The following is a 25,190-nucleotide window of genomic DNA, read 5'->3' on the forward strand; positions in this document are numbered from 1 at the left end:
CAGGCGGGTCTCGAACCCGCGGGCTCAGGCAATCCACTCACCTCAGCCTCCCAAAGGCGCGGGATTACAGGCTGAGCCATCGAGCCTGGCTGATAACAGGATTCTTTAATTACTTTTTTGAAAACCTCTTTAAAAATCTTCCCAGAAACCATACTTTCAGTTTGCTGGTCTTTGGCTCCAAAGCTTTGTAAGTGAGTTCAGTCAGCTTCTCATCTTCTTTCACCATCAGTGATGATAGCATCTAAAAGTTGGAGCCAGTGTGATAGTACTCAATGATATAAGTCTTAATTATTTGTCCATTGGTCAAAATTCTGCCATTTCTTCCCCTCAACATGTCTGTTGACTGACTAATTCTCCCTTCCACCCTGGTCCTATTTTATATGCCTCACAACCTTGATTATTTCAATATTCTTCTCATTGGCTTTTCTGCTTCCAGACTCTACTTCGATCTACCCTGAGTAGCATTTTCAAACTGACATTTTAAATCTAAGTATACCATGCAGAATCATATGATCTTGCAGTGGGTTTTCTCTATCTGGCTCTCAAGCTCCTTCAGCCTCTGCTGGTCACTGACCTTACTTCCTCATCACTTTGTCAGAGCACCCGCTCTTCACATCTCCTTCCACTCGTCTCTTCATGAATACCTGCCTCACCTTTCATATAAATACCTGCCCCCCACAACTCACACAGCAAACATGTAACACACACAAACATAACAGATACCACAAATCCTTGCCTCTGTCTTTTTTTCTCTTTTTTCATTATAATGCTCTGCCTTCAAGCCTGTAATCCCAGCACTTCGGGAAGCCGAGGCAAGAGGATTGCCTGAGCCCAGGGGTTCGAGACCAGTCTGGGCAACTTGCTGAGATCTAGTCTCTACAATATATATTAAAAAATTAGTTAGGCATGGTAGCTAGCACCTGTAGTTCCAGTTACTTGGAAGGCTGGGAGGCAGAAGGGTTGCCAGAGCCTAGTAGGTCGACGCTGGGGTGACCGTGAGTGTGCCACTGCACTCCAGCCTGGGTGACAGAATGAGACTCTGACTAAAAAACAAAAACAAAAACAATTGCTGTGCCTTTTCCCTAGATGCCCTTCCTTCATCTCTTCATGTAAATTCCGCTGGGGCAATAGGCATGAACTGTCTCGGGTCACCTTGAACCTAAGCCCACATGAATACATCTTTAGATTCAAAACACTTATTTCCTTTACAGAGAATGCTACCGTTTTCGCCCTAATTATTCTTGGTACATTGAACAATCTTAGGTATTCTGTAAGGTCATATGTGTGGGTACTTTTATATACCAGAATTCTTAGTGGTTTATAGGTTGGTGCAACAGCAGCCATGATGGCAGGTTCAGAAAGGCTAATGTCATATCACAATTATCTAGGAAAAGGAAAGAAAGCACCATGGGCATTGCTAAGGAACAGAGAGCTCTTGTGGCATATATGAGCAATTGCTAGCTCTGTTCCCTCCCATTCTTTGGGAGCATTTCTGCACAGGAATGACCTCACAATGTATAAAACCTGAAAAATTAGAAAGCAGCTCCTTCCTGTGTTAGAGACAGGGCAGAAAAGGAGAAATTCTGCTTCTGCTACCCTGTGTGGGAGCTGGAAAGTATCATTAATCTACTTGTTCTGCACACAATCCCAACTCTATACCCCATGGACTACTAATGAGATCTTGGTCCTTCTCAGGAGGCCTCAGGTTTCTCATCTGAAAAATGAAAGGGTTGGGTCAGGTGCTCTCTAAGGGTCCCTTCTAACTCCAACAATCTGAATTGAAGAACAGCTGTAAGCAATTTTGAAGGAGCCTAAACAAAAGAGAAAAGTTGGGAAAAAAATACCCCTTTGCTATGCTCAACATCTTTCTGTTTTATTTAAGCGAACAGAACAGTCGATACAGAATGAGATTTCTGACTGATGTGCAATAAAGCACAAACCAAATGGACAGAGCAAGAAACTGTGGTGCCCTTAGAATTCTCTTAGCTCTACTAGAATAAAACTACTGAAATGCTCTTTGTTTTTATCAAAAAAGTTAACTCTAAGCAATTACCACTATTGCCTCTGAGTAATATTTTGTACTCTTCCTGATAGCTGTCTTGGCAAACAGCCATTTCAAGAATTATTGCAGAGAATTGTTGAAAGTGTCAAAAATGATGGCTCTGTTAGACTCATTCTGATTATCTGTTTCACTGTAGTTACAAAAAGGGATAGTCTTCAAGTTTAAAATTGTTACCTCTGTCTATAATCCTTATAAAAGATGAGTTCTTTAAGTTATTGATTCACCCCAACTTTCATATATGGTCTCTTGTTCATTTCTGTCAGATTATTATGACTTTTTACCTGGACCACTGCAGTAGTCACTTAACTGTTCTTTTTTCTCTGGCTTCTTCCAATCTACTTTCCACATTTCCCCACGGAGTTTTTTCCTAAAGTTTAACAATGATCATGTCTGTCTCCACTACTTACAGAGTAATGTTAAAATTGCCTGGAATTGAGGAGCCTCTGTCACTTGAAGATCAATCAGTTTTTCCTTCGTGATCACCCTTTCCTCTTTCTTTTCCCTACAACCTGGACTCAGTTTGGACTATTTACAAGTCCCTGCATATGTTTTTAATTTTTTATTTTCAATGCCGTTGCTCATGCTGTCCTTTCCTTCAACTGAGTTTACTACACCCATCATTCACCTCTACTACCTCCTTGCCTCTTTTAAGCACCAACTTGGGTTCTAGAGCCCACGAAGATTCCTATAAATCCAAGGTCAAGCCAATCTCTTTCTGCTGGACTAGCACTTGGCAGATTCTCTCATCCCTGTCTTTCGTTGTAGTTGATTGTAATTTTAATGAGGGTCTAAAACATCAACAAATATTGTGTTCAACAAATATTGTTTCTAAAACTAAAGTGGCATTCAGCTCATCTTGTCAAGCTTATTCCTTAGCTTATACATTTAAGATGCTGTAAATCATACTTGTTCTTATTATTAAAATAATTATTACTGGAACCCAGATTTAGAAAGCTAGGGGATTATAGTAGATAGGTCTTCTCAAAATTTACAGGAAATCGGTCATTAATTAACAAAAACAATGTTGTAGGGTGAAGTTAGTTTTGGAAATGCTCCTCTCCTAGATCACCTCATCAGAATGGCTTTCCCTGATGGATTCATCTAAAACAGCCCTCAGCCTTCACCACTCTCAAGCTCTTTACCCCGACTTATTTTTCCTCAGGTCTTCTCTTATTGCCTAAAATGATTCTTATATTTGCTTGTTTACTGCCTGCCTCTTTGACTAGAATATAGGTTCCGTAAAATTAGGAAATTTATCTCCTTTACTTTTGCATCCATAAAGCTTAGCACAATGCAGATATTACTCCTGTTTGAGTTTTCAAACCCAACCTTTCCTCAACTTATTTAGTCATAGATATTTTGAGAAGTATTATTGCCCAGAGTTATATTCTGCATTCTTAGAAGGGCTGAGAGGTACAGGTCAAAAATGGAAAGAGATTAGTCAAGATCCATGGTCAAGTGACTGTAACTTATAGTGAAAGAGTACCAGTTTTTTGAAAGAAGGAAAAGTGCTTAGTATTAAACAGAAAACCAAGAGGAAATAGTCATCTGTGAAATAGAGGGACAGATTTATTAACTCTGAGTAGATATTGAAGTTCTGGGAAGCCAATTGTAAGGCTTTCACAATGACTATAATCAGAAATAGTATGTTGAGTACAAAATCTAGTGCCAGATGATTAAAGATCATTAGTAGTTATTAGAAATTAAAAGGACAGTACAACAGTGCATTTTTTTCTAGCATAGTCATTTCAATAGTCATTTGTGTTGATGAAGTGCTTCTAATTAGTCATGTTGTGTTTATACAAAGGGGGGACCCCTCCAAAAAAAACTGGAATGACTTTTTGGAGGGTAGGCCCCTTGTAGTACATGCTTCCCCCACTAGGTAAGTGTTCTAGGAAGCCATCAGCATCAGTGTACCAGCTAGCATTATTATGAGAAGCTGTGCTTCACTTCGGTGAATTTTTTGGGGGAGATTCTTTCAACGCATTTGCCCATCTCATGATGGGTGATTTATGAGTGCACCTGCTCACACCACGCTGAGTGTTCGGCAGTTTTGGCAAATGTCACAACCCTCGTGCCCTACCCTCCCTATTCACCTGATCTCACCTCAAGAGGTTTTGTTTGTTTGTTTGTTTCCTTGGATGAAAAAAGTCCTCAAAGGGAAATGTTTTGGCAGTGTGGAAGAGGTGAAACAAAAAACGACAGAAGCACTGAAAGACACCCAAATTGATGAGTTTAAAAACTGTTGTAGCAATGGGAAACATCTTTATAGGTGTATTGCCTCAAATGGAGAGTACTTTGAAGGTGACAGAAGTTTAAATATGTAGGTATGTAGGAATAAATACACGTTTGTTTGTTGTTTTTTTTTTTAGTTGGAGCCTCACTCTGCTGCCCAGGCTGGAGTGCAGTAGCATGCTCACGGCCACTGCAGCCTCGATCTGCTGGGCTCAGGCGATCCTTCCGCTTCAGCCTTCCAAGTAGCCAGAACCACAGGCACGAGCTACCATGCCCAGCAAATTTTTTGAATCATTGTAGAGACGAGGTTTCACCATGTTGCCCAGACCAGTCTCGAACTGCCTCGGCTTCCCAAAGTGCTGGGATTATAGGCTCAAGCCACCGTGCCTGGCCTCACAATTTTTTAATAAATAAATTTCACTTTTTTGGTCCCCCCTTATAGGGTCATTGGAAAATCTTGAGACAAACAACCATAAGAAGAAAGAATCAGGTCAGGAGATATGTATATATATGCACGTACACTCTCGAGGCCTACCTAATATTTAAAATTATGTGCAAAGATGCTGTTTCAAACATGTTATTAGTGGTGTAGATGTTCTAATTTATTTTGACATTAATGTTTAAGTGCTCAGAAATTCAATCGTGGTTTTGGTTTCTTACTAAACCACTTTGAGAATGCATTGCAAACATTTCTGATTGTCACAAAGTGGAAAGAGATGAATTTTCAAATTCGATTACTTTCCTGCATTCTCCTCCTCCCCCTCTTCTTTAACACTGTTCTTTTCAGTTTCATGTCCAGATGAATCAGGGTATTCTTATTCCTCCCATTCCTTAACCTCATTTGTCAGCTCCTTGTAACCTAGTTCCTCTTCCTAAAATTCTACTGAAAGTCAAAGGCTACCAGACTAATGATCATTGAGCCCAGTGACCTTTGTAACCTCTTTGCTCCAGCTGCAGCATTTGACCCATACTTACAGTGGGAGAGCCACATCCTCTTTCTTTGAATCTGTGTCTGTTTTCTGTCCCTGTCTCTTCCTGCCTCCTCCTTATCTAGCCTTACAGCTGCAAGCATCCCCAGAGGTTTCATCCCCAGCCCTTGTCTTTATTCATTCATATACTCTCTGCATGGGTGATTTCATCCGATTAGCCCACTTTTTTGCATGAAGCTTCCAAATTCATGGTATAGAACTATGGTATAGTTCCTGTCCAAGTCTATGTTTTTATTATAAATGTCTATCTAAAGTCATGCATCAAACGTAGCGTGTTTAAATATAATACATTTTCCCCAATACATGAAAGTAGTTTATTTTTTTCTTCCCAATCTTACCCTATCTAAAATCTTAAAATAGATAGATTTATACTCTATTTTTAGTTACTTCTGTTTTAGAATCTGTAACTTTCTCACCTTCCCCTTCATTCTCTGTTTAAACCCCCACCATTTCTTGTCTTTACTATTGTAATAGTCTCCTAATTGGTCTTCATGTCTCTAATTTATTTCATCCCCATACTGGTTCAAACCACCCTGCTTATTGCTGCCAGGTGCTGTCCTACAGCACACAACTTATCACACCACTTTACTGCTCATGGGTCCTCAGTGTTTGCTCTTTCTCCATCTAGAGAATAATATCTGAGTTTTTGTCATCAACTATAAACATTTCCAACATATTCCCATCTCATTTTAAAAACCAGAAAGTTGAATTTCTTATTACAGAATGTTTACTTTAGAAAATGTATAAAATAAATAAGCCACAAAAAAGAAAATAATCTAGCATTTAATTTTCCTTTTTTCATTGGTTTCTTTGTGGCCTCATTATTATAACCAAAGCCGATTGTGAGTCATTCCTAAATATGTCTACCATCCTTTTGTTTCCATGTCTTTCCAGGTTATTTACACACCCCTTCCCTTAACCCCACTCAACTTCTAGTCATTGAAATGCTATTTAGCCCTCACCATGCATCACAAAATTCTAATTCTGTAAGGATCCTTCCCTGATCTTTAAATCCTTATAGTGGAAATTGATGATGTATGCAAAGCACTCTGAGTTACACCTTGGGACTTGTTACTCTCTGGGGTTTCTATATTTTATATGCTTCCTTTCTTATAGTCATGTAACTGCTGCTGTTGGTTTTAGCCATCTACTTGTTATATTCAAATTCTAAGCTTTAAGATACTTGAATGTATCTTATTATTACTCCCTAGAAGTTGCATCAGCCTTCACTTCCAGTGGTTGATAATACAAATTATAGACTCATGCTGTTTGCCTGGTGCTGTGGGATTAAAGGGAAAGGTTAGGCAATAGAAATGGGAAAAGAAGAAAGGTAGGGGAACAAGGGAGATACAATGCCCTTAGGAAAAATGATGAATACTCTAACAGTTCTAGGGTCTCAAAATTCTAAATTGACTCTTTTGGAGAGTCCAATTCAAAGAGTGGGTCAAGGTGAGCATTTGAGAATATGCAACATTGGGAGTGATGGTGTTTGATGTTGAGGTAGTTCATACTTGATATCATCCTTTTAGATGCAATAAGGAAGGCCAGAAGCAGGATTCTGTCACCAAGAGAGGTTGATAGAATTCATTTCACAGACTGTAATATTAAAGAACAGGCAGTAGTAGAAGGTGGTTGAAAAACTTGGGAAACCCAAGAGATTGTACAGCAAAAGGATGTAAATAAACATCCTCCTTGAGATTCAAGAACTTCAGTCTCTTGGTGCTGAGCAGTTGAAAATATTTCCACTTCCCTGCAGTTGGATAAGCACCGCTGCTATTTTGACAAGCTTGGCTCCCTGTGGGTAGCTGAGATACAGCTGAATTTTCATTCCATAAAAGCTCCTCAGGAAATATTTGTATAATGCCACTAGCAGAATGCATTGGCTGTTTTGCCTGTTTCTAAATGGATAGATTAGTGAAACTTACTAGAGGGACAAGCATGGTAAAGACAAGAAAATAGCTTCCAACAGTAAGAGAACAAGGTGACGGTAGATGACAGTCTGGCTGTGGCAGTGGAGATGGTGCCAAGTAGTCTGACTTGTTGATGGATGAATATGGAGTGCAGAGAATACAGAAGCTCCAGGGCGGACTGAGGTATTTAACATGGATGTCTGAGAGTGGGTGAGTGTCATTTCCTGTGATGGGAAGAAAGGGAAGAGCTGATCTGAGGTGGCAGCAAAGGAAGTGGAACTCAAGTTATGCTTTAGCCTTGCTACCTTACACAGCTAAGTGGCGATGCAATAGATGTGTCTGTAATGCAGAGATGTGGTTGAGAGAGATACATTTTAAGATCCATCAGCATACAGTGACATGAGTCATGAAGCTGTTTGAACTAGAGAAAGCACATGTAAAAATGAAGCGTGCTGTCCTAAATTCTGGGACACTTCAATATTACAGAGAGAGGGAAGAAAGAGCCAGAAGTGAGCTGCTGCATGTCTGGTCAAGGTACTCAGTGTCTGCATGATAACTGGGATTTATCAAAAGAAGGAAAACCAAGGGAATTTTTAAATTTTATTTACTTATTTTTACCATTCAGATTATGTGATGTGCCTTCACATAATTCTCACAATAATCCTATGGGATAGATGTTAACACTCGCATTTTAAAGGGAAGAAAGTGATACCTAATGGAATTAGATACTAAGGAGCTGAACTGATTTTTTTTTTTTTTGAGTTGGAGTCTCACTCTGTCGCCCAGACTGGAGTGCAGTGGCCGCTCCCGGCCACCACGGCCTCGACCTGCTGGGCTCCGGCGATCCTTCCGCCTCAGTCTTCCAAGTAGCTGGAACTACAGGCTCGCGCTACCACGCCTGGCTAATTTTTGATTTATTGCAGAGATGAGGTCTTGCCAAGTTGCCCAGGCGGGTCTCAAACCCGCGGGTTCAGGCAATCCACTCACCTCAGCCTCCCAAAGGCGCGGGATTACAGGCTGAGCCACTAAGCCCGGCTGATTTCTTTTTAATGTTACATATGACCTGATATTTATTTGTTGTTATTGATTCCTGCTACATTTCCCAGGCTACTTTCAGAATAACATAGGCCATAATCCAATGGGATATATGGACTTATGTTTTTATTTTTTAGTATATTTTATTTTAAAGATGTGGGGTACAATTCAGGGTTAGGTATACAAGTGGACATTGTCCAGGTAAAGTTTGGGCCTCCCTTTGGTCCCCACTTTGCTTGGTTTGAGATCAGATACCCTTATTGATGTTGTTCCCCACGCCTACCCTGGCGGTATCCCACTACTGCCAATCTCTTTCTTATAGTATTATGGCAAATGTTCAGTGTCCACTTATGAGTGAGAACATGTGGTACTCTGTTCTTTGTTTCTGTGATAGATCACTGAACATTATAGACTCTAAATCCAAGTTGCTGCAATTCTATATGTTTGTCCTTTTTTATGACTGCGTAATATTCCATTATGTATGTGTACCACATTGTTTTTTTTTTTTGTTCAATCCAGTTTTGATGGTCAGCATGGTTGGTTCATGTTTGTGCTATTGTGAATAGTTCTGCAATAAACATGTCTGTGCAGGTATCTTTTTTGTAGAATGACTTTTGTACCTCTAGGCATATTCCCAGAAGGGAGATTGTTGGGTAGTATGAAAGGTCAATTTGTAGTACTTTCAGGGATCGCCACACTGTTTTTTTTTTTTTTTTTTTTTATCGAGACTGAACTAGTTTGCAATCCCAACAGCAGTGTAGAAGCGTTCCCTTTTCTCTGCATCCTCGTCAGCATCTGTTGTTGTTTGTTTTATTAATGATGGCCATTCTTACTAATCATCAGAGAAATGCAGATCAAAACCACATTGAGACTTTTGTTTTTATTTGGAAACTTTAGAGTAGCCCCAAGTGAGACCTCCTCCTCCAAAAGGGAAGCCTGGTGTGGTTATGAATATACCTCCTCGTTCTCTGACTAGTGTTTATCAAGAATGGAATCAGAAGCTTTCTGAAGTGTTTTTACATGATAATATACTCTCTCTCTCTCTCTCTTTGAGTCAGGGTCTCACTTTATCATCCTAGCTGGGGTGCAGTGGCATGATCACGGCTCACTGCAGCCTTGACTTCCTGGGCTCAGGTGATTCTTCCATCTCAACCTTCCTAGTAGCTGGGACTCCAGGAGCACACCGCCATATATGGCTAATTTTTTGTTTTTTTCTTGTAGAGACAAGGTCTCGCTATATTATCCTAGCTGGTCTCAAGTGTCTGGACTCAAACAATCCTCCAGCCTCAGCCTCCCAAAGTGCTGAGATTACAGTTGTGAGCCACCATGCCATGCTCGCCTCTTAACTGGAGAATTAAAGTTATCTTGAACTTTAAGAGTATGACAAACTTGAGATGTGGTTGTTTAAATTTTTAAACACTTTAGCAACAAACACACAGAACATGACTACTCTCCTATCTGACTGTTATTTTCGATCAATTAAAACTATAAAACAATAAAACTAAGTCATCTTGCTGGAGTTTCTGTACCAAAAAAACCCCCCATAATTTCAATATTTGGGAATTAAAAAATGAGTTATAGGTATATATCTATGTATTTATTTATCTGTAAAAATATCCTACATATCTGTCCACTAAGATATGTAAGATGCAATGCATTTTTGTTTTGTTTCTTTTTATACTTTTTTTTCTTGCATAAACTTCATCACACATTTCAGCTCCTTTTATCCAGGCTAGTGGAAAGTTGATCTCTATTATTTAGAACTTTCTTCCTGCCACAGTTCTTACTTGTACTAAATCCTTGAGACTTGTCTGCATTAATCATAATATACTGATGCGCCCATTTCCTATTCATCATGGTACCTTCAAGCCCCTTCACTTCACTGCATCCAAGCCAGCCTCAACACAAAGGAGTCCCTGGGGAAGCTGACCAGTGACCAAGGGCCAGGCTCCCTCCATACATTTCTGTCTCTCTCCTCCTTTCTCCCTCTTCTTCTTGACCTCCACCTCTCCTTCTCTCTTCTTTTCTTTTCTCTCTCTCTCTCTCTCACTCACTCTCCTCTCAAATACCATTTTACTCACTATCACCCACCCCACCATCGAACATCTCACATTTTCTGTCTTAAAAGAAAGACAGATTTATTTAGTCCAGGCAGCTCTTACTTTCAGTGCTGCTAAAAATTATTTTGGCACATGCTTTATAAACTATAGCCTAAAATACAAGGGGAAGAAGAAAAAAAGAGAGCAAAACATAGGTTGATATATCAAAAATTATTTTGCCACATATCTTACATATATTTAAATATAAGCTATCATATTGCATATTATCTTGCTTTTATCCAGACAAAACTAACCTTAAATACTTCATCATAAGGTTTTTTTTTCTTTTCCCCTCAGTCCTTTAATCATTTATGATATTTCTTTCTGGTGTGTCTTTTTTTTTTTAATTTAACACTTTAAAAAATTTTATACCAGGCCACTTTCCTAAATGTTCTTGAGTTGTAATTCTGGCCATCTGTACTTTCTTTCTCTTCAAAGTAATGTTTAGACACCATCTGAAAGTGTTACTACTTGAAGGCTTGCTTCTCTTGATGAGAAAATAGACTCATTTTCTAGGAACTTTATAAAACTATAATGTTGGAATTATTTTTGTTTTTTAAATTTTTATTTATTTTTTATTTTTTTGTTTTTTGAGTTGGAGTCTCACACTGTCGCCCAGACTGGAGTGCAGTGGCCGCTCCTGGCCACCGCAGCCTCGACCTGCTAGGCTCCGGCGATCCTTCCACCTCAGCCTTCCAAGTAGCTGGAACTACAGATGCGCGCTACCACGCCCGGCTATTTTTTGATGTATTGTAGAGATGAGATCTCACCAAGTTGCCCAGGTGGTTCTTGAACCCACGGGCTCAGGCAATTCACTCACCTCAGCCTCCCAAGGTGCGGGATTACAGGCTGAGCCATCGAGCCCGGCTAATGTTGGAATTAGACAATGAGTGCAAAAGGTGACAGCAGGAAGAAATTAAATTATTATTGTTAAATACATCTTTTTTTTGTTTTAATTTTTAACATTGAATGTGAAAATAGATTAGAATGAGCAAGAACATCTTTAGATTCCAAATACAATTGCAACATATTCTGCGTTATTTGAATTTGCACCCAATCCCAACTATTTCTTACTGGAAAGTTTACTCTTCTATTAGTAGGAAAAATGTGCATTTCTGAAGTACTGCTGTTATGTTTATATAGAGTCAAAAATTCACACTAAAGTAGAAATGAAAGTAATTTCAGAGGTCATTGAATCTATCTTACAATTGGCAGGAAACCACATCCACCTGCTTCTGAGAGATAACAGGACACCTGTGCTTAGGAGATCTCTATCACCAAGTAAGAAGGATGTGTTTTTTTCTTTAGATAGACAGGGGTAAAAGCCCTCATCTGCTACTTGATCAAGTTTTGAAACTCTTTTGAGCCCAAAGATATAGCAATGCTGACAAATCTGACTATTTGTAATAAATAAATAAAATAGTATCTTTTAAAAAGTCATATCACTTGATAGGACATGATACCCAGGCGGCCTCTCTACTTCACACACTTCTATTGCTTTCTAAGATAGCCCAGGCCTTAACGTTACACAGCATGTGACTATTTGAAACCAACAACCACTTAATCACAAATTCTTCTCCAAGCCAATGAATTCTTCTCATTTTCAGTGTCTTTAAGTCTTCTCTGATATGCCGGGTTCTCTAACCCCACAGTCATCATCCTGGTTACCGTGCTCTGGTATCTTCTAGTTTACGGCAACCCTCTCTTGAGAATGCGATGTCCAGAAATGCATGCAGTGCTCTTTGTATACAACTTACCCCTCCTCTAAGTGGGCATTTTGCTTAATGCTGTCCAGGATCATTCTTACTTTTGCAGCAGACTTGTCCATAATCATTAAAAACAGTCTTTGTTCAAAGTGAATTAGAGCAGTGACATTGTTTTATTTCTTCTGAGTAATTTCTTCATTTAGAGATCCTTCCTGTGGTTGACATAATATATTCTGAAGATTCTGAAATTCAGTTAGAAAGAATACAAATTCCCTGCATTCAGGGAAATTGTATTCCCAGGATGGTTTACTTGTTACTTGTTGCTGTAGAAGTATGTAAGAGACTTTTCAATTTACCTTCATTTATAAAATGTGTACATTCAAGTTGAAGTTGGCTGATGATCCTGTGGCCTCATGGGTTACTCTTACTTCAGGCCAATAGGATTTACCTCATCCTTGATATTATTTCCTTAAATTGCCTCTACATTTAAATAATTGCATTTCTCATATCTTTTTGAAAGATGCTAGAAATCTACTTTTAATATTCCAATTATAAAAAGAATATTTGAAAGGTTTTGGTAATTTGTCATCTAAGAGTTTTGAGTCTAATTTCATAAATGTTGACTAAACTTAAAAAATTCATTTATCCTATCAGACTATGATAAAAACAAACTGCATTCAGGGAAATTGTATTCTCGGGATGGTTTACTTGTTACTTGTTGCTGTAGAAGCATGTAAGAGACTTTTCAATTTACCTTCATCTATAAAATGTGTACATTCAAGTTGAAGTTGGTTTTTGTTTTTGTTTTTTGTTTTTTGAATCATAATCTCATTCTGTCTCTCAGAGTAGAGTGCAGGGACATGATCATGGCTTACCACAACCTCGACCTCCTGGACTCAGGTGGTCCTCCTGCCTTAAGCTACCATAGCTGGGACTACAGACACGTGCCACCACACCCAGCTAATTTTTTGATGTCTTTTGTAGAGACAAGGTCTTGCTATAATTCCCAGGCTGGTTTTGAACTTCTGGGCTCCAGTGATCCTCCTTCCTTGGCCTCCCAAAATGCGGTGATTAAAGGCATGAGCCACTGTGCCCAGTCGAATTTGAAAAATTTTTTAAGGTTACTTTTACATCTGAGAATCTATGATGCTGTGATTACTTATACCACTATCAAAGCTCTTATTGATGCAGATATATATATATATATATATAAATTTTTTTTTTTTTTTTTTTTAACACAGAACTATCAGGTTCAAATCCAGGCCTGAAACATGGTGCTCTATTAATATTGATTGATCTAATGAATTTCAAGTCAAACAAAGCTCTTTAAGATTTAAAATATGGCTCTAGAATCTTGGTTCATAATTGCAAGATGGTTTGACCATAGCCTCAAACTTGAATCATGTCATTAAACGTGAAATGGTCTCATTTTAGCATGGGGCAATATCAGCTTGGTGGTCAGAAAAAAATTTTTTCAGTTCAGTTTTAATTGATAATTTTCCTTTGGGAAGCTTGAAGAACTATAGCTAAAGGAATAAGATATCAAACAGCAAAACTATTAATGAAAAATGACCCAGCAAGAGAAGATAGAAAGACTCCAACTTTTATTTTTGGAGTTCTGATTGATTGGAGCAGATATCTGTCATGGGTGACTTGTGATCTAGGATGCAGCACAGTAACTGACAGAAAAGAAGGTGAAATAAGCAAATATCATCAAGTCATGCACATTGGGTTTTATTTAAAGAAGTGTCTTCTCATGTAGCAGTGATGTGTTTAAAAGTGAGACATTTCTTTTTAGTGGTTTCTATTTTAAGTGATTGAGTTGACAGATCTTTGAAGGAAAGATCATTTTCTATCCGGCAGATTCAGTAACTGCCCTTAAATGTCTGATCCTGTCACATTTTCAGTGGAGACAATGTTGTGATTTGCTTCCACGGATGATCTACCAGTCAGTGATGGCTAAAACTGATGACATTGGAATGTCAGGATACTTTGCAAGCCACTAATTATTTGTCATAATCTCCTAGTGAGGAAGTGAGTAATATTATTACTTAACATATCCTTTGCATTTTGCACTTGCATAGTGCTTAAAAGTTATTCAGTGGGCATGAAGAAATGACCATTTGTACTATTCTTAGCAGGAAGCAGTCCTGCTTCCTGCCTCAGGCTTTAAGTTCTATGGTAGCCTCCTAGGCCACATCGCTTTATTTGTTTGTTTGTTTGTTTTGAGTTAGGGTCTCACTTGTCACCCGGGCTGGAGTGCAGTGGCATGATCACGACTCACTTCACCCTCAACTTCCTTGGTTCAGATGATCCTTCTGTCTTAGCCACCTGAGTAGCTGGGACTATAGGTGCGTGACACCAAGCCTTGCTAGTTTGTTTGTTTGCTTTGTTTGTAGAATCAAGGTCTTGCTGTGTTGCACAGGCTGGTCTCTAACTCCTAGGTTCAAGTGATCCTCCTACCTTGGCCTCCCAAAATGCTGGGATTACAGGCTTGAGCCACCACACCCAGCTGGCCACATTACTTTAAATTCTAGCTGAATAATAGAATGCTTATGTGTAAGGTATTTTTAATGTATTATTCTAATCTCCAGGGATGAAAGGATGAAAGTTAATAAACAACAAAGCAATTCAATTATAAAACTGCCCCTCCACAACAAAAACCTTTTCATTTAGATTTTTCACTTGGAAGGCTTATACAACATGCAGACTAGAAAATTTTAAATAGGTTCTGGAAATTGTAGGGGGAAAAAAGCCATGAATTATTTTCCTGTATGTGGAGTAAGGACAGTTAGTATAAGACACTTTAAGCTTACTTCTCAGCTTTATGAGTGCTCTACTCCCCAGCAAAGAGGAGTATTGATAGGGTGGCCCCAATGAGAAAGAGAATATTTCTCTACTATTGTATTAATATTTTAACCTACATTTTTAATCAGCATGCAATATTTATTCTGTGATAGATGAATAGATAGATAGAGAGATGATTCTACACTTCCTTTCTAACAGGAAACATTGAAGAGGAAGCAAGGTTTCAGTAAAGTTGTTAAGATTTGCTACAGATAGCCTTCACCTTAAGTCTGGACAGATCAGCAGGCAACATTAGAATAATAATAGTGATAATATTAACTGCAATAGCTAACATTGATCTAAGCCTCATTTTACGCCTGCTACCATGCTAAGGAGTTTTGTGCATTATCTCATTTCATCCTTTCAACAATCCTATTGTTACTGTGTGTGTGTGGTGTCGTAATGGGAAAAGGTTGAGTATTTGCTCAAGTTTACAAAGCTAGTAGGTGTGAAGTTGGGGTTAGAAAGAAGACAAGCAAAACTTCAGAGTATCTCCCTTTACTTTGTACATTCTGAAAAACCAAGACTGGGCTCTTCATCCCAGTCCCTCCCCTATATTCCCCTCCCCGCAACATGTATGCTGTGATAGAACACCCTCCACTGCTGAATGCAGGTGGAATGAACTTCTTTGAAATGTGTCTTCTCCTTATTCCCAGAATTTCTCAAGCATGAGATAGAACCATTATTTTCAACCGTTCTTAACCAGAACACAACACAGTTGATTTGGGATCATTAAGATTGCTATGTGGTCTGTTTGAAATAATTATGACTATTGTTTACTCAAACGTGATTTAGGTGGTGCACAGACAAATGCCTCCATAGAGGCCTAAACAAATAATATCAGTAAAATCAAGCTGCTGCACTGGCCCTCCACTCCTCCAGCCACTCCCAGCACACCCTCTTTTGAGCACCAGTGGACTATGTCAGTGGCTCACAGCCTTAGGTGATTATATGTCCCTCCTAATTAAAAAGGTTATTGGTACACTAGTAACTTTATCTAGTTATAAAAGGTTCCAAAGAAATAGATTCCAGAGAAATAGACATTGGATTGTAAACCACTGTGATAGATAGATGATAGATAGATAGATAGATAGATAGATAGATAGATAGAGAAAGAGAGAGGATAGAGATTGATCAATGAATGGATGGATGAGTGAATAAATATACGGATGGATAGAGATAGATGATAGAGATCAGTAAATGGATGGATGGATGGGTGGATGGATGAATGGGGGTGGGTGGATGAATGAATGGATAGATGGAGGGATAGAGAGAGAGATGATGATTATGATAGGTAGGTAGATAGATGATTGATAGAGAGAGATATGAAAGAGCATCCTTTGCTAAAGCATGGTTTCTGTTCAAGCTCAGCACTATTGACATTTGGGGCTCAATGTTGACTACGAACTGTACAGTAAACAAATGTGATGATTTTATTCTTTTAAATTTTGGTTTATTGACTTGATTAGTAGAGTATATCAGTACTCAATGAAAATATAACAGAGAGCTTAGGAAATTGCAAAAAGAAAAAAGAAAAAGAAAAGAAAGAAAACTAAAGGAATGGTCTTTCTTGAAACTCTATCAGACCTGGAAGGAAAATCATGTGTGAAAGTGACGCTGAGAAAGCTGAGTAAGACAATAAATGATCCTCAGTCTCCTTTTGTCATGAATGATCCCCGAAGGAGATTTACAGACCCACATGGATGGACCCCAATCCAGCCTTGGCTTGCTGCTTTTCTCCCACGCTGGCTGATGTTCTCACATCATGGTCTGGGGCAGCTCACTCTAAACCTGCTCTACCCTCAAACCTCTGCTGCTGGAAATGACCACTGACCTATGGCCCAGAGGTCATGTCTGACCCCATGGAGGGGGGCTTACCTGACTTGTACACACAGATCTGCACCTGCTGGGAAAGCCAGATCTGTCTAATGATCTCTTGTGTGAAATTTGACTTTTCTCTTTATGCCGATTTGGCCAGGTAGCAAATATTTGCTACAAAGTCTTTTTGGAGATCCTGATGATGGCCCTGAGATGAGCAATTATCTAGAATTCTCCCCCTGCCATGAGAATAAGTGTGCCTTTCTGCCAAAGTACTTATCTTAGGCATTTTTTTTTTGGTTGCTCCCAATGGCCTGGTGATGCGTGTGTATGTGTGTGTGTGTGTGATCATACATTAAAGGTAAACTGGAGAGTTTTTTAGAAAAAAAAATTTTAAAAGTACTATTAGTTAAGCAGGTTCTAGGTACACTACAATACATAGAACAAACCCTGACATACAAATGTTATAACAATAACTGTTATTGAATACTTGCTATATGCATTCTCTTTTCTAAGAACCTTATAAGTATTGACTGTTATATGTTACTTTAGAGCTGTTCTACGATGTAGGTATTATTGTTACTACTTTTCAGATATGGAAATTGAGACATGGCCTGTTGATGATTTGCCCAAGGCTGTAAGGAAAAGAGCCGAGCCTGAAACAGGTGATCTGACCCCAGAATCTGTGCTCTGATCTACTGTATCACAGTTGCTCCTGCGAATGCTATGCTGTTAATATACTATAATTTTGAAATATATGAAAAATATAATTTTTTTTTTTTGAGTTGGAGTCTCACTCTGTCGCCCAGACTAGAGTGCAGTGGCCGCTCCCAGCCACCGCAGCCTCGACCTGCTGGGCTCCGGTGATCCTTCCACCTCAGCCTTCCAAGGACCTGGAACTACAGGCACGCGCTACCACGCCCGGCTAGTTTTTGTGATTATTGTAGAGATGAGGTCTCACCAAGTTGCCCAGGCGGGTCTCGAACCCACGGACTCAGGCAATTCACTCACCTCAGCCTCCCAAAGCACGGGATTACAGGCTGAGCCACCGGACCCGGCAAAAAATATAAATTTAAAAGAATGAGATAGTATTGGTAGTATTAAGCTTACACACTTTTGTCCTCAGCCCCACATCTGAGAACCACATCTAAGATCCATGTACCCCTCTTCGGATCCATGTAGCCCTTTTCTCTCTTTGGATTCTTTGATGACAGTGGAGTCCCTGACTGTGGATTAGCTCCTTCAGTTTGGTCTGTCATCCATGATCAAGGCATTTCCTTCCTGACTGCCCCTGGTAGCCTGGGCTTTCCCACATTGAGACCCAACCAAGCAGAACAAAGCCCTCCCAGCATTCAACCAATGCTCTTCTGTCCTCCAGTCTAAATTTGCCAGTCCCATTATATTAGGGGCTGCTGGGTAATGCACTAGCATGATGGAAAAATTAACTGAAGCATCCACATTACTCCTTCTCTTTCCATCTTCAGTATGTGATCAAGTGCTACCTTATGAAAGCTTCTCTAACCATCCTATTTTAAATACACACACACACACACACACACACACACACACACACACACACACACTCTCTCTCTCTCTCTCTCTCTCTCTCTCTCTCTCTCTCTCCTATTTTGCTTTAATTTTTCTCCATTGAGCTTTTGCCGGATGTTATTCTCATTTTTTCTGTACCCCCTCTTCTCCAGTTCTAATGTAGACCTCATGAAGGCAGAAGTCTTTCTCTGATACATCCACCTCTGGGTTCCCAGCGCTGACAGCAGCAACAGTCTCATGGTAGATACTAAAAAATGTTGGTTGAACACAGCTAAACTATTTCTCTGGGATTAGCAATTTAGGGATCTTGAACCAATAGAAGAAGCACCATAAGGCAAGGAGGCATTATTTAGTCACATTCAAAAGTCTCAGCACCTTCAAATACTGCACATTTTCCGCCTAGTAACCAAGTTCCTCGTACAACTAAGAATAGAAGATATGCAAGTCCAAAATAAACCCCTTTTTGCCCAATAAACCATTTGTTTTTCAGACAATCTTCTACCATTACTGATTACATAGTCCCTAGGTCCTACTAAGCGACAAGGAAACACCAGCTCACAGCACTCATTCAGATTATTGTTTGAAAGCATCACAACTACTGTTTGTTCAAATGCAGCCGCTGATGTGGTTAACACCTGGTAATGAATTTCTGTATAGGAAATGTTCAGAGACTGAAAAGTGCTGCAACCTCTGGGGAATTTCTTTAAATGCTTTCTTTACTTGGCACTATTCATAGGACTGGGCAACAGTTTTCTGCCAAAAAGTGGAAGAGCGAATTAAACAATGCCTCACACTGAATGGGACTGAAATTCTGAATACTCTGAATACTTACGAACTACAGCACAGAAAATAATCTTATTTTAATTAATATCAGTATAGTATATTTGCCATAACTGGAGCTGTTTTTAAAATAGAATTATAAAAGTCCCACCCCCCCTTTTGTTACTTACACAGAAGATACACAATCTAGAAACGAAATCTTTTATTTTCGGAAATATCATTCTGTAATTAGGGGTTTCTTTGCAGATCAAGTGTCCATAAGAGATAGATGTGGTCCTATCTAAGTAAGATGAGCAGGACACAGTATAATTTATGAGTTAAACTACAAAAAGGGTGCTGAGTTGAGTTTTGTTAAACTAATATTATGGCTGACAAGGATGGCATGTCAGATGTTTCTTTCATTTTAAAGATCAAACCATTTCAATACATCATTTTTATAAGTTTAAATACATCGTATAGGTACAGTACCAGCAGAGGGTGTGTTTAAATGTGCCAGACACATCCGATTCCTTCATTACATCCTGTGTTTCTCATTTCATTTTCCAAAGATGCAGTTATCACATTATGTTCATGAATTGATTCATATTTTACTTTTATTCATGCAGTCTTGTTTATTGGTTCCACTATGCTCATTTGGTCCCTATAGTTTCAACCCTCATGAACGTCATCACAATGTTGTCTTCTCGCACAAAAAAGCAAAAGGAATCTCCTCTTTTGATACCTTTTTCAATGTATCAGTAAGGAAGCAATACACAAGATGCCTTCGGGGCTATTTGGCATAAAAACTTCAACTGAAACAACTGTATTGTTTAACATAATGCATTGTATTTCAAAATATTTAAAGTTGAATTCCTTTACTGTGTGAACACTGTACTATTTTCTTTTCTTCCCTAACTCCCCACCCGTTTAACAGCAGACAAACACAGGGAGCACTGAATGAATCCGATGATCCTGAAACAGGCTGTCTAACTGATAACAAGCCAACTTCTCGACACTTCTATCCTGTCGCCTTGCTGCTTGTCAGCTCTCACCTGCTAGTTGTGTGGCTTATTTTAAGTCTTGCGTTACTATTAGCCAAATACCAATAAGTTTTCTGTTGTATTTCTTTTTTTTTTCTACAAATGACAATGGACTTCAAATTATGGGGACAATGCTGTAATATTTCTACATTTTCAGATTCACAGAATTTAAAAAAACAAAATGTTTGGATTGTGTTTTTGTTTGTTTTTTTCCTGAAATCTAAAAAACACAAAAAAGTACTATGCATTAAGTAAATTATTTTGCTCTTTTGTTCATAGAAAAATGTTTCCCACTGTTAACTAGCTCAAGAAGAATTTTTAAATTATTGTCTTTGGACTAAGACAAAGAACAGAATCCTGAAAGCTTGAAGTTCTGAACCTCCGATTCCTCTTCCTATTAAACTTATTAAAGAAATTAAGACTGAATTTGCACAATATGCTGACACCCTGAGATGTCCTAGAGATGTGGGAGGTTGCAGACTTTATTTCCACTGTGCTAATATCATAGTTGCCATCTGCTGATAGAAACTTCTGTTTATTTGTTTGTTTAACCTGTTAGTTCTTTTATTTCTTTGCTGCAATTAACCCTTCTCTGTTGAGTAACTTTACGAGAGAATGGCTATTTGTGTTTTGTAATTAAATTTACCTGTTTGTAACTATTGTTTGGGTTGATTTGGCTTTCAGAGTACTTTTCTATTCTTTTTAACAAGGTCTTGTTTGTGTCTTGATGCACCATTTCCAGCACTTGTGACTTTTGTACTGTCCGTGGACAAGCACTCTTCTTTATAAAGCTGAGACTTGGACCAGGCTGTTCGGAAAGCCATTTTCTCTCTTCGTTGCACAGCTAAATGAAGTAAAATAGAGATGAAACTTTCCTTTAAAAATCTATAGGGCCAGACTTAATAAATTAAATGCCTTATTCCTAGAACCTGCATCCTTAGGGCTACATATAGATTTTAATGTGTTTTAAAGAGACTAAGAAATTAATTTGTGGAAAAGCTATAAAAAGGCAGATATATTTATGAAACTAAAGTGGAGCTGTATTGTGGAGAAGATTATATTTAAAGAGTTTATTAAACCTTAAATGTCTGTTAAGAGTAAAGAGACTTTAATCATCTCTTTCTGAGGGCAGTAATGGTATTGGGCCTGGCCTAGGATTTAATTTTGTAAGATGTATCATCACTTGTGGAAAAAAAAAATGTAGAGTTGAATCTTTGTTATTTTTACTTGGACTGTTGCTGCAACTCTGCATTGAACAAATAAAGCATATTTATTTATTCTGTGTTTCATGAAGTTGTACTTTTTCCCCTTTCACCAGAGAAGGATGCCGCATAGAGAATGTACTGAAGAATATCAAATGCAGAAAGTATGCTTTCAACATGCTACAGCTGATGGCTTTCCCCAAGTACTACAGACCTCCAGAGGGGACTTATGGAAAAGCTGACACCTAAGTTTTCCAGCATGTCAATAAACAGGAACACAAATGCGTTTCAGTCGAATAATCTCCATCTTGGTCTTTTCTATTTTTTTATTGTCATGAATTTGTGGGGGGAGGTGATCACACATGTTTGCCCAAATCTAGGAGTTACTTGAATTTGTTATCAGCATATTACTCTGAAAGAAATTCATTTGTAAAATATCTTACAGACAGTATTGCCATTTCAAGTTCTAAACTTCTCTGTGTTGACCCTAACTGATTGAGATTGGTTCAGAACGTGTAAATTTCATTTACGGAATATTTAAATGAAAGACATTCTGAGAAAACATAGATTGTTTCAACAGAACTAGAGGTGATTCAGAGAGTGCTACTAACCATGCATGATGGAGAGAGAAGAGGGAGAAAAGAGAGACTTTCTGTGATCCTACTTCACAGCCTACGAGAACACAGATAACCTGAAGATCCATTTGTGGGATTTAAAAATCATTTATAGCATAGCAAAACCTGGTAGACTTAACTTAGGATCTGGAATGCTAAAGCAGTTTGTATATGGGTTTGTAAAGACCTTTGTCAATATGTGACTACTTCTGAACAGGTATGTGAACAAGGTTAGTAAGGCAGTAAACATATTTCAAAACCATGGGACCTTTTCACAACTCTCCCTTGGTTTGTGTGACCCAGCTGTGAAAGTGGCAATATAGAAAGCTTAACAGGATAAGAAGAAAAATACTGCAAGAAAGTGAAGTTGCAAAGAAATCAAAGATGAACAGCCTGTTGATGCCCAAAATGAGAATCCCCACCAGCCTTAACTTTATGTTGTGAAGTTCATGAATGTCAGTGAAAGTGAAATCTCTCTGAGACATTGTCTAGGAGTCATTGTGATGTAAGTACATAGTATGGCATAGGTTAGTATATGTGAATAAGTCTTTAAAACATATGTAGTATCACTAAGGATAACAAAACAATTATTTTCTGTTACCTTTAATTTCTTTCTTTTTTTTGACAATGTCTTTGACAACATCCATAAGTGTTCCAAAATCCAAATTAGAAGTTTCTTTGGAGATCATCTTATATAACCACTATTCAAAAATGGATACGTTAAGGCCAACCACCCCCAATCACCCAGCTAGATAATTGCAGAATTACAATTAAAACCTCTTTTTACTTTCTTACCTTGTGCCTCTGTCTCCTCTCCAAATTGTTATGCTAAATACACATAGAGATTACAGGGAATGCTCGTTAGTTAAAAAAAAAAAAAGTTAGAATTTATCAATGGAATTGAAGTTTACAGGATAAAAGTCTGAACAAATGAAACCTATTTTCTCCAAATTGTAAAAATTTAGTCTTTTTCCTTTCTCATCAGAAGTACAAGCTATCCAGCGCATAAGCCTCCTTTGAAAATGCCAGAGACTCATTAAGACCTTTCTTAGTTATTACCAATGGATGGTATTTTGAAGTTCTTCATAGCTAATGTGTAGCTCCTTGCTCAATATTCCTGTTGAAATAAGGATTCTAAACAGAGTTCTAGCCCCATGTGGAGTTTTTCAATTACCACAACTTTATATAACCTTGTGGGGCTTTTCACACTAGAATTATCAGTTTATTATCTTAGCTCATAACCTGTAAGCATTATACCTCAGGCAGTTACCAAACTATTTACAGCCTTTGTCCTCAGAAAATGTGCTATGTACTCAGAATTTATTCAATGATAAAATTACCTTGGTGTTCTCTATTTTGCTTCATCCTTTATTTAGGTGATTAAATGTAATCTTCAAATTGTTCAATTTTATTTGAACATGGTAGGATTTGTGGCTATTTTCATTATCCCACTGGATTTCAAATAAGGAGGCTGGGATGACACAGGTCTCCTGGAATAACTATGAAGCCTCATTCAGTATGTCAAGTGGTAGTCTTGAGTGCCAAGAAATCTTAAGTAATTTATTATACTGTAAATACTCTTATACACAATAATCTTTGTATTTTAAAAAATGAAATCTTTTGACTCAAATATGGAAAAGTATTTATTAACTAGAAAACCAACAGTAGACTTTTCTATTTTTAAGATACATTTCAAAGATCTTTTAAAATAAATGCTAATATGGAGGTTTCAGAGGGTAAAGCTTACTGTAATACAAATGCATATAAATTTTTATTTATTAGCATAGTCATCTGCATTTCCTTATAGAAAGACTGTATGTGTACAAACTTCTAAGTGTGAATTTCATTTAAAAATGTATTTCCTATCAACATCAATATTGCTCCTTTCCTGAGAAATAGTCCAAATATCTTTAGACAACCAGCTCACTATTTCTTAAGTTATGGAAATAAGTCATTCTAAATCAAAGAGCAAATGTTAAACAAAGAAGTTTTAAAATTTCCCTTGTACAAACACAGCTGCAGTCATGCTATTCTATCTATATTTTCATTTAAAAGATATACCAGCAGGCCTATTTTAGAAGATCATATTGAGCCAAAAATGAACCAAGAAAATGACATTTCCAAACAATATTATTTTTTGTAAAAAATATGTTTCCCTTCTAATATCATCAAATGCAGGTATTGATTCTGGATTAGCTATTTAGTGAGCCCTGGGGGGGAGGAGGATCCTAAAAGACAAATAGGGAAAGGTGGGACCTTGAATATGGTTGAAGCAGTGACAAAAGCCCCAGAATCAGAAAATGTTCCACAAAACACAATAGTTTGAAATATTTGACACAGACCTAACCTTAGATGCACTCATTCATTTACTTTTCATGTTTTTTTCTTATAAATGTTGCCTTGAGACATGTCTGTGCTCTACCAAAACAACCCTTTGAACATAGTTTGGTTAGTCCCACCATTCAGATATTCAAAGCAAACATTTAATCTGGTTGAGAAATTGTACTAAAATGATAAACTGTCCTGTTAGGGCAGTGTCGCATGGAACTAATCTGCAGTCCTCAACTTTATAAGACTAACTCCTCTTCTGAAAAACTGTGTAGCCTTAAAAGCTTGCATTTTGATGGAGGATACTTTCTTTGTTTCCTGTCAACTAAGTGTGGTATTTTACATGAAATAAGATGTGAAAAAGGAAACAACAACAACAAAACCCCATGATTTGTATAGAGTAATGCTTTTCTTCTCAAGCAAATCAAATCTCTCCTATATAAATGTTGACAATATGCCAAAAGAGATGATACCCGGTGGTGGCCTGGAACTGGCTTGTGCTGACTCACGAAAGTTGATTACTAGATTATCAGAAATTTTGTGAGCTGGTTGTTAAATACAACCTTTATTAAATATTAAATATTAAATCATAAAACACAATGGAGTACATGATATTAAAAACAAAGGTAATTATCAAGCTTACCACCTCTCAATTATCTTGCTGCATTTTATCATTACCTGCGCTCTTGAAGTTACTTAGGTCTATTGTAATTTTTATAGTGAAGATACTAAATAATAGGGTGCTACTGTGCATCTCTTCCTGACTCCAGATTCAGAAACATCATATTAGTAGCTTGAAACTGTCCACAGTGGGAGTATTTACACCACAGGAAGGAACTGGCAAATGCTACAAGCTATCACTTTTAACTCCCGGAAAGGCAGCTGTTAAACATTTACCAGCACAAAATGAATGCCACCCTCCTTTCTTCTTCAGAAAATAACACATGATTGGAAGCAGTATAAAAGTACTAAAAGTGTATTAAATGCAATCCCTCATC

At 38.0% G+C, this 25,190-nt stretch overlaps 1 protein-coding gene across 1 annotated transcript in view; it reads left to right on the forward strand.

The window, feature by feature from the left end:
* Positions 1-21,553, forward strand: part of INPP4B (inositol polyphosphate-4-phosphatase type II B) — a 433,157-nt gene extending 411,604 nt beyond the window's left edge. Inside the window, exon 24 of the mRNA XM_008060793.1 lies at positions 21,367-21,553. Coding sequence (XP_008058984.1) covers positions 21,367-21,499 — 133 coding nt within the window. The 3' untranslated portion in view covers positions 21,500-21,553. The remainder of the gene's footprint in view (positions 1-21,366) is intronic.
* The last annotated feature ends 3,637 nt before the right edge of the window (positions 21,554-25,190 follow it).

This window comes from Carlito syrichta, unplaced genomic scaffold (assembly GCF_000164805.1).
Source record: "Carlito syrichta isolate Samal-C Ts95f unplaced genomic scaffold, Tarsius_syrichta-2.0.1 Scaffold304734, whole genome shotgun sequence".
In the NCBI taxonomy this organism is placed as follows: domain Eukaryota; kingdom Metazoa; phylum Chordata; class Mammalia; order Primates; family Tarsiidae; genus Carlito; species Carlito syrichta.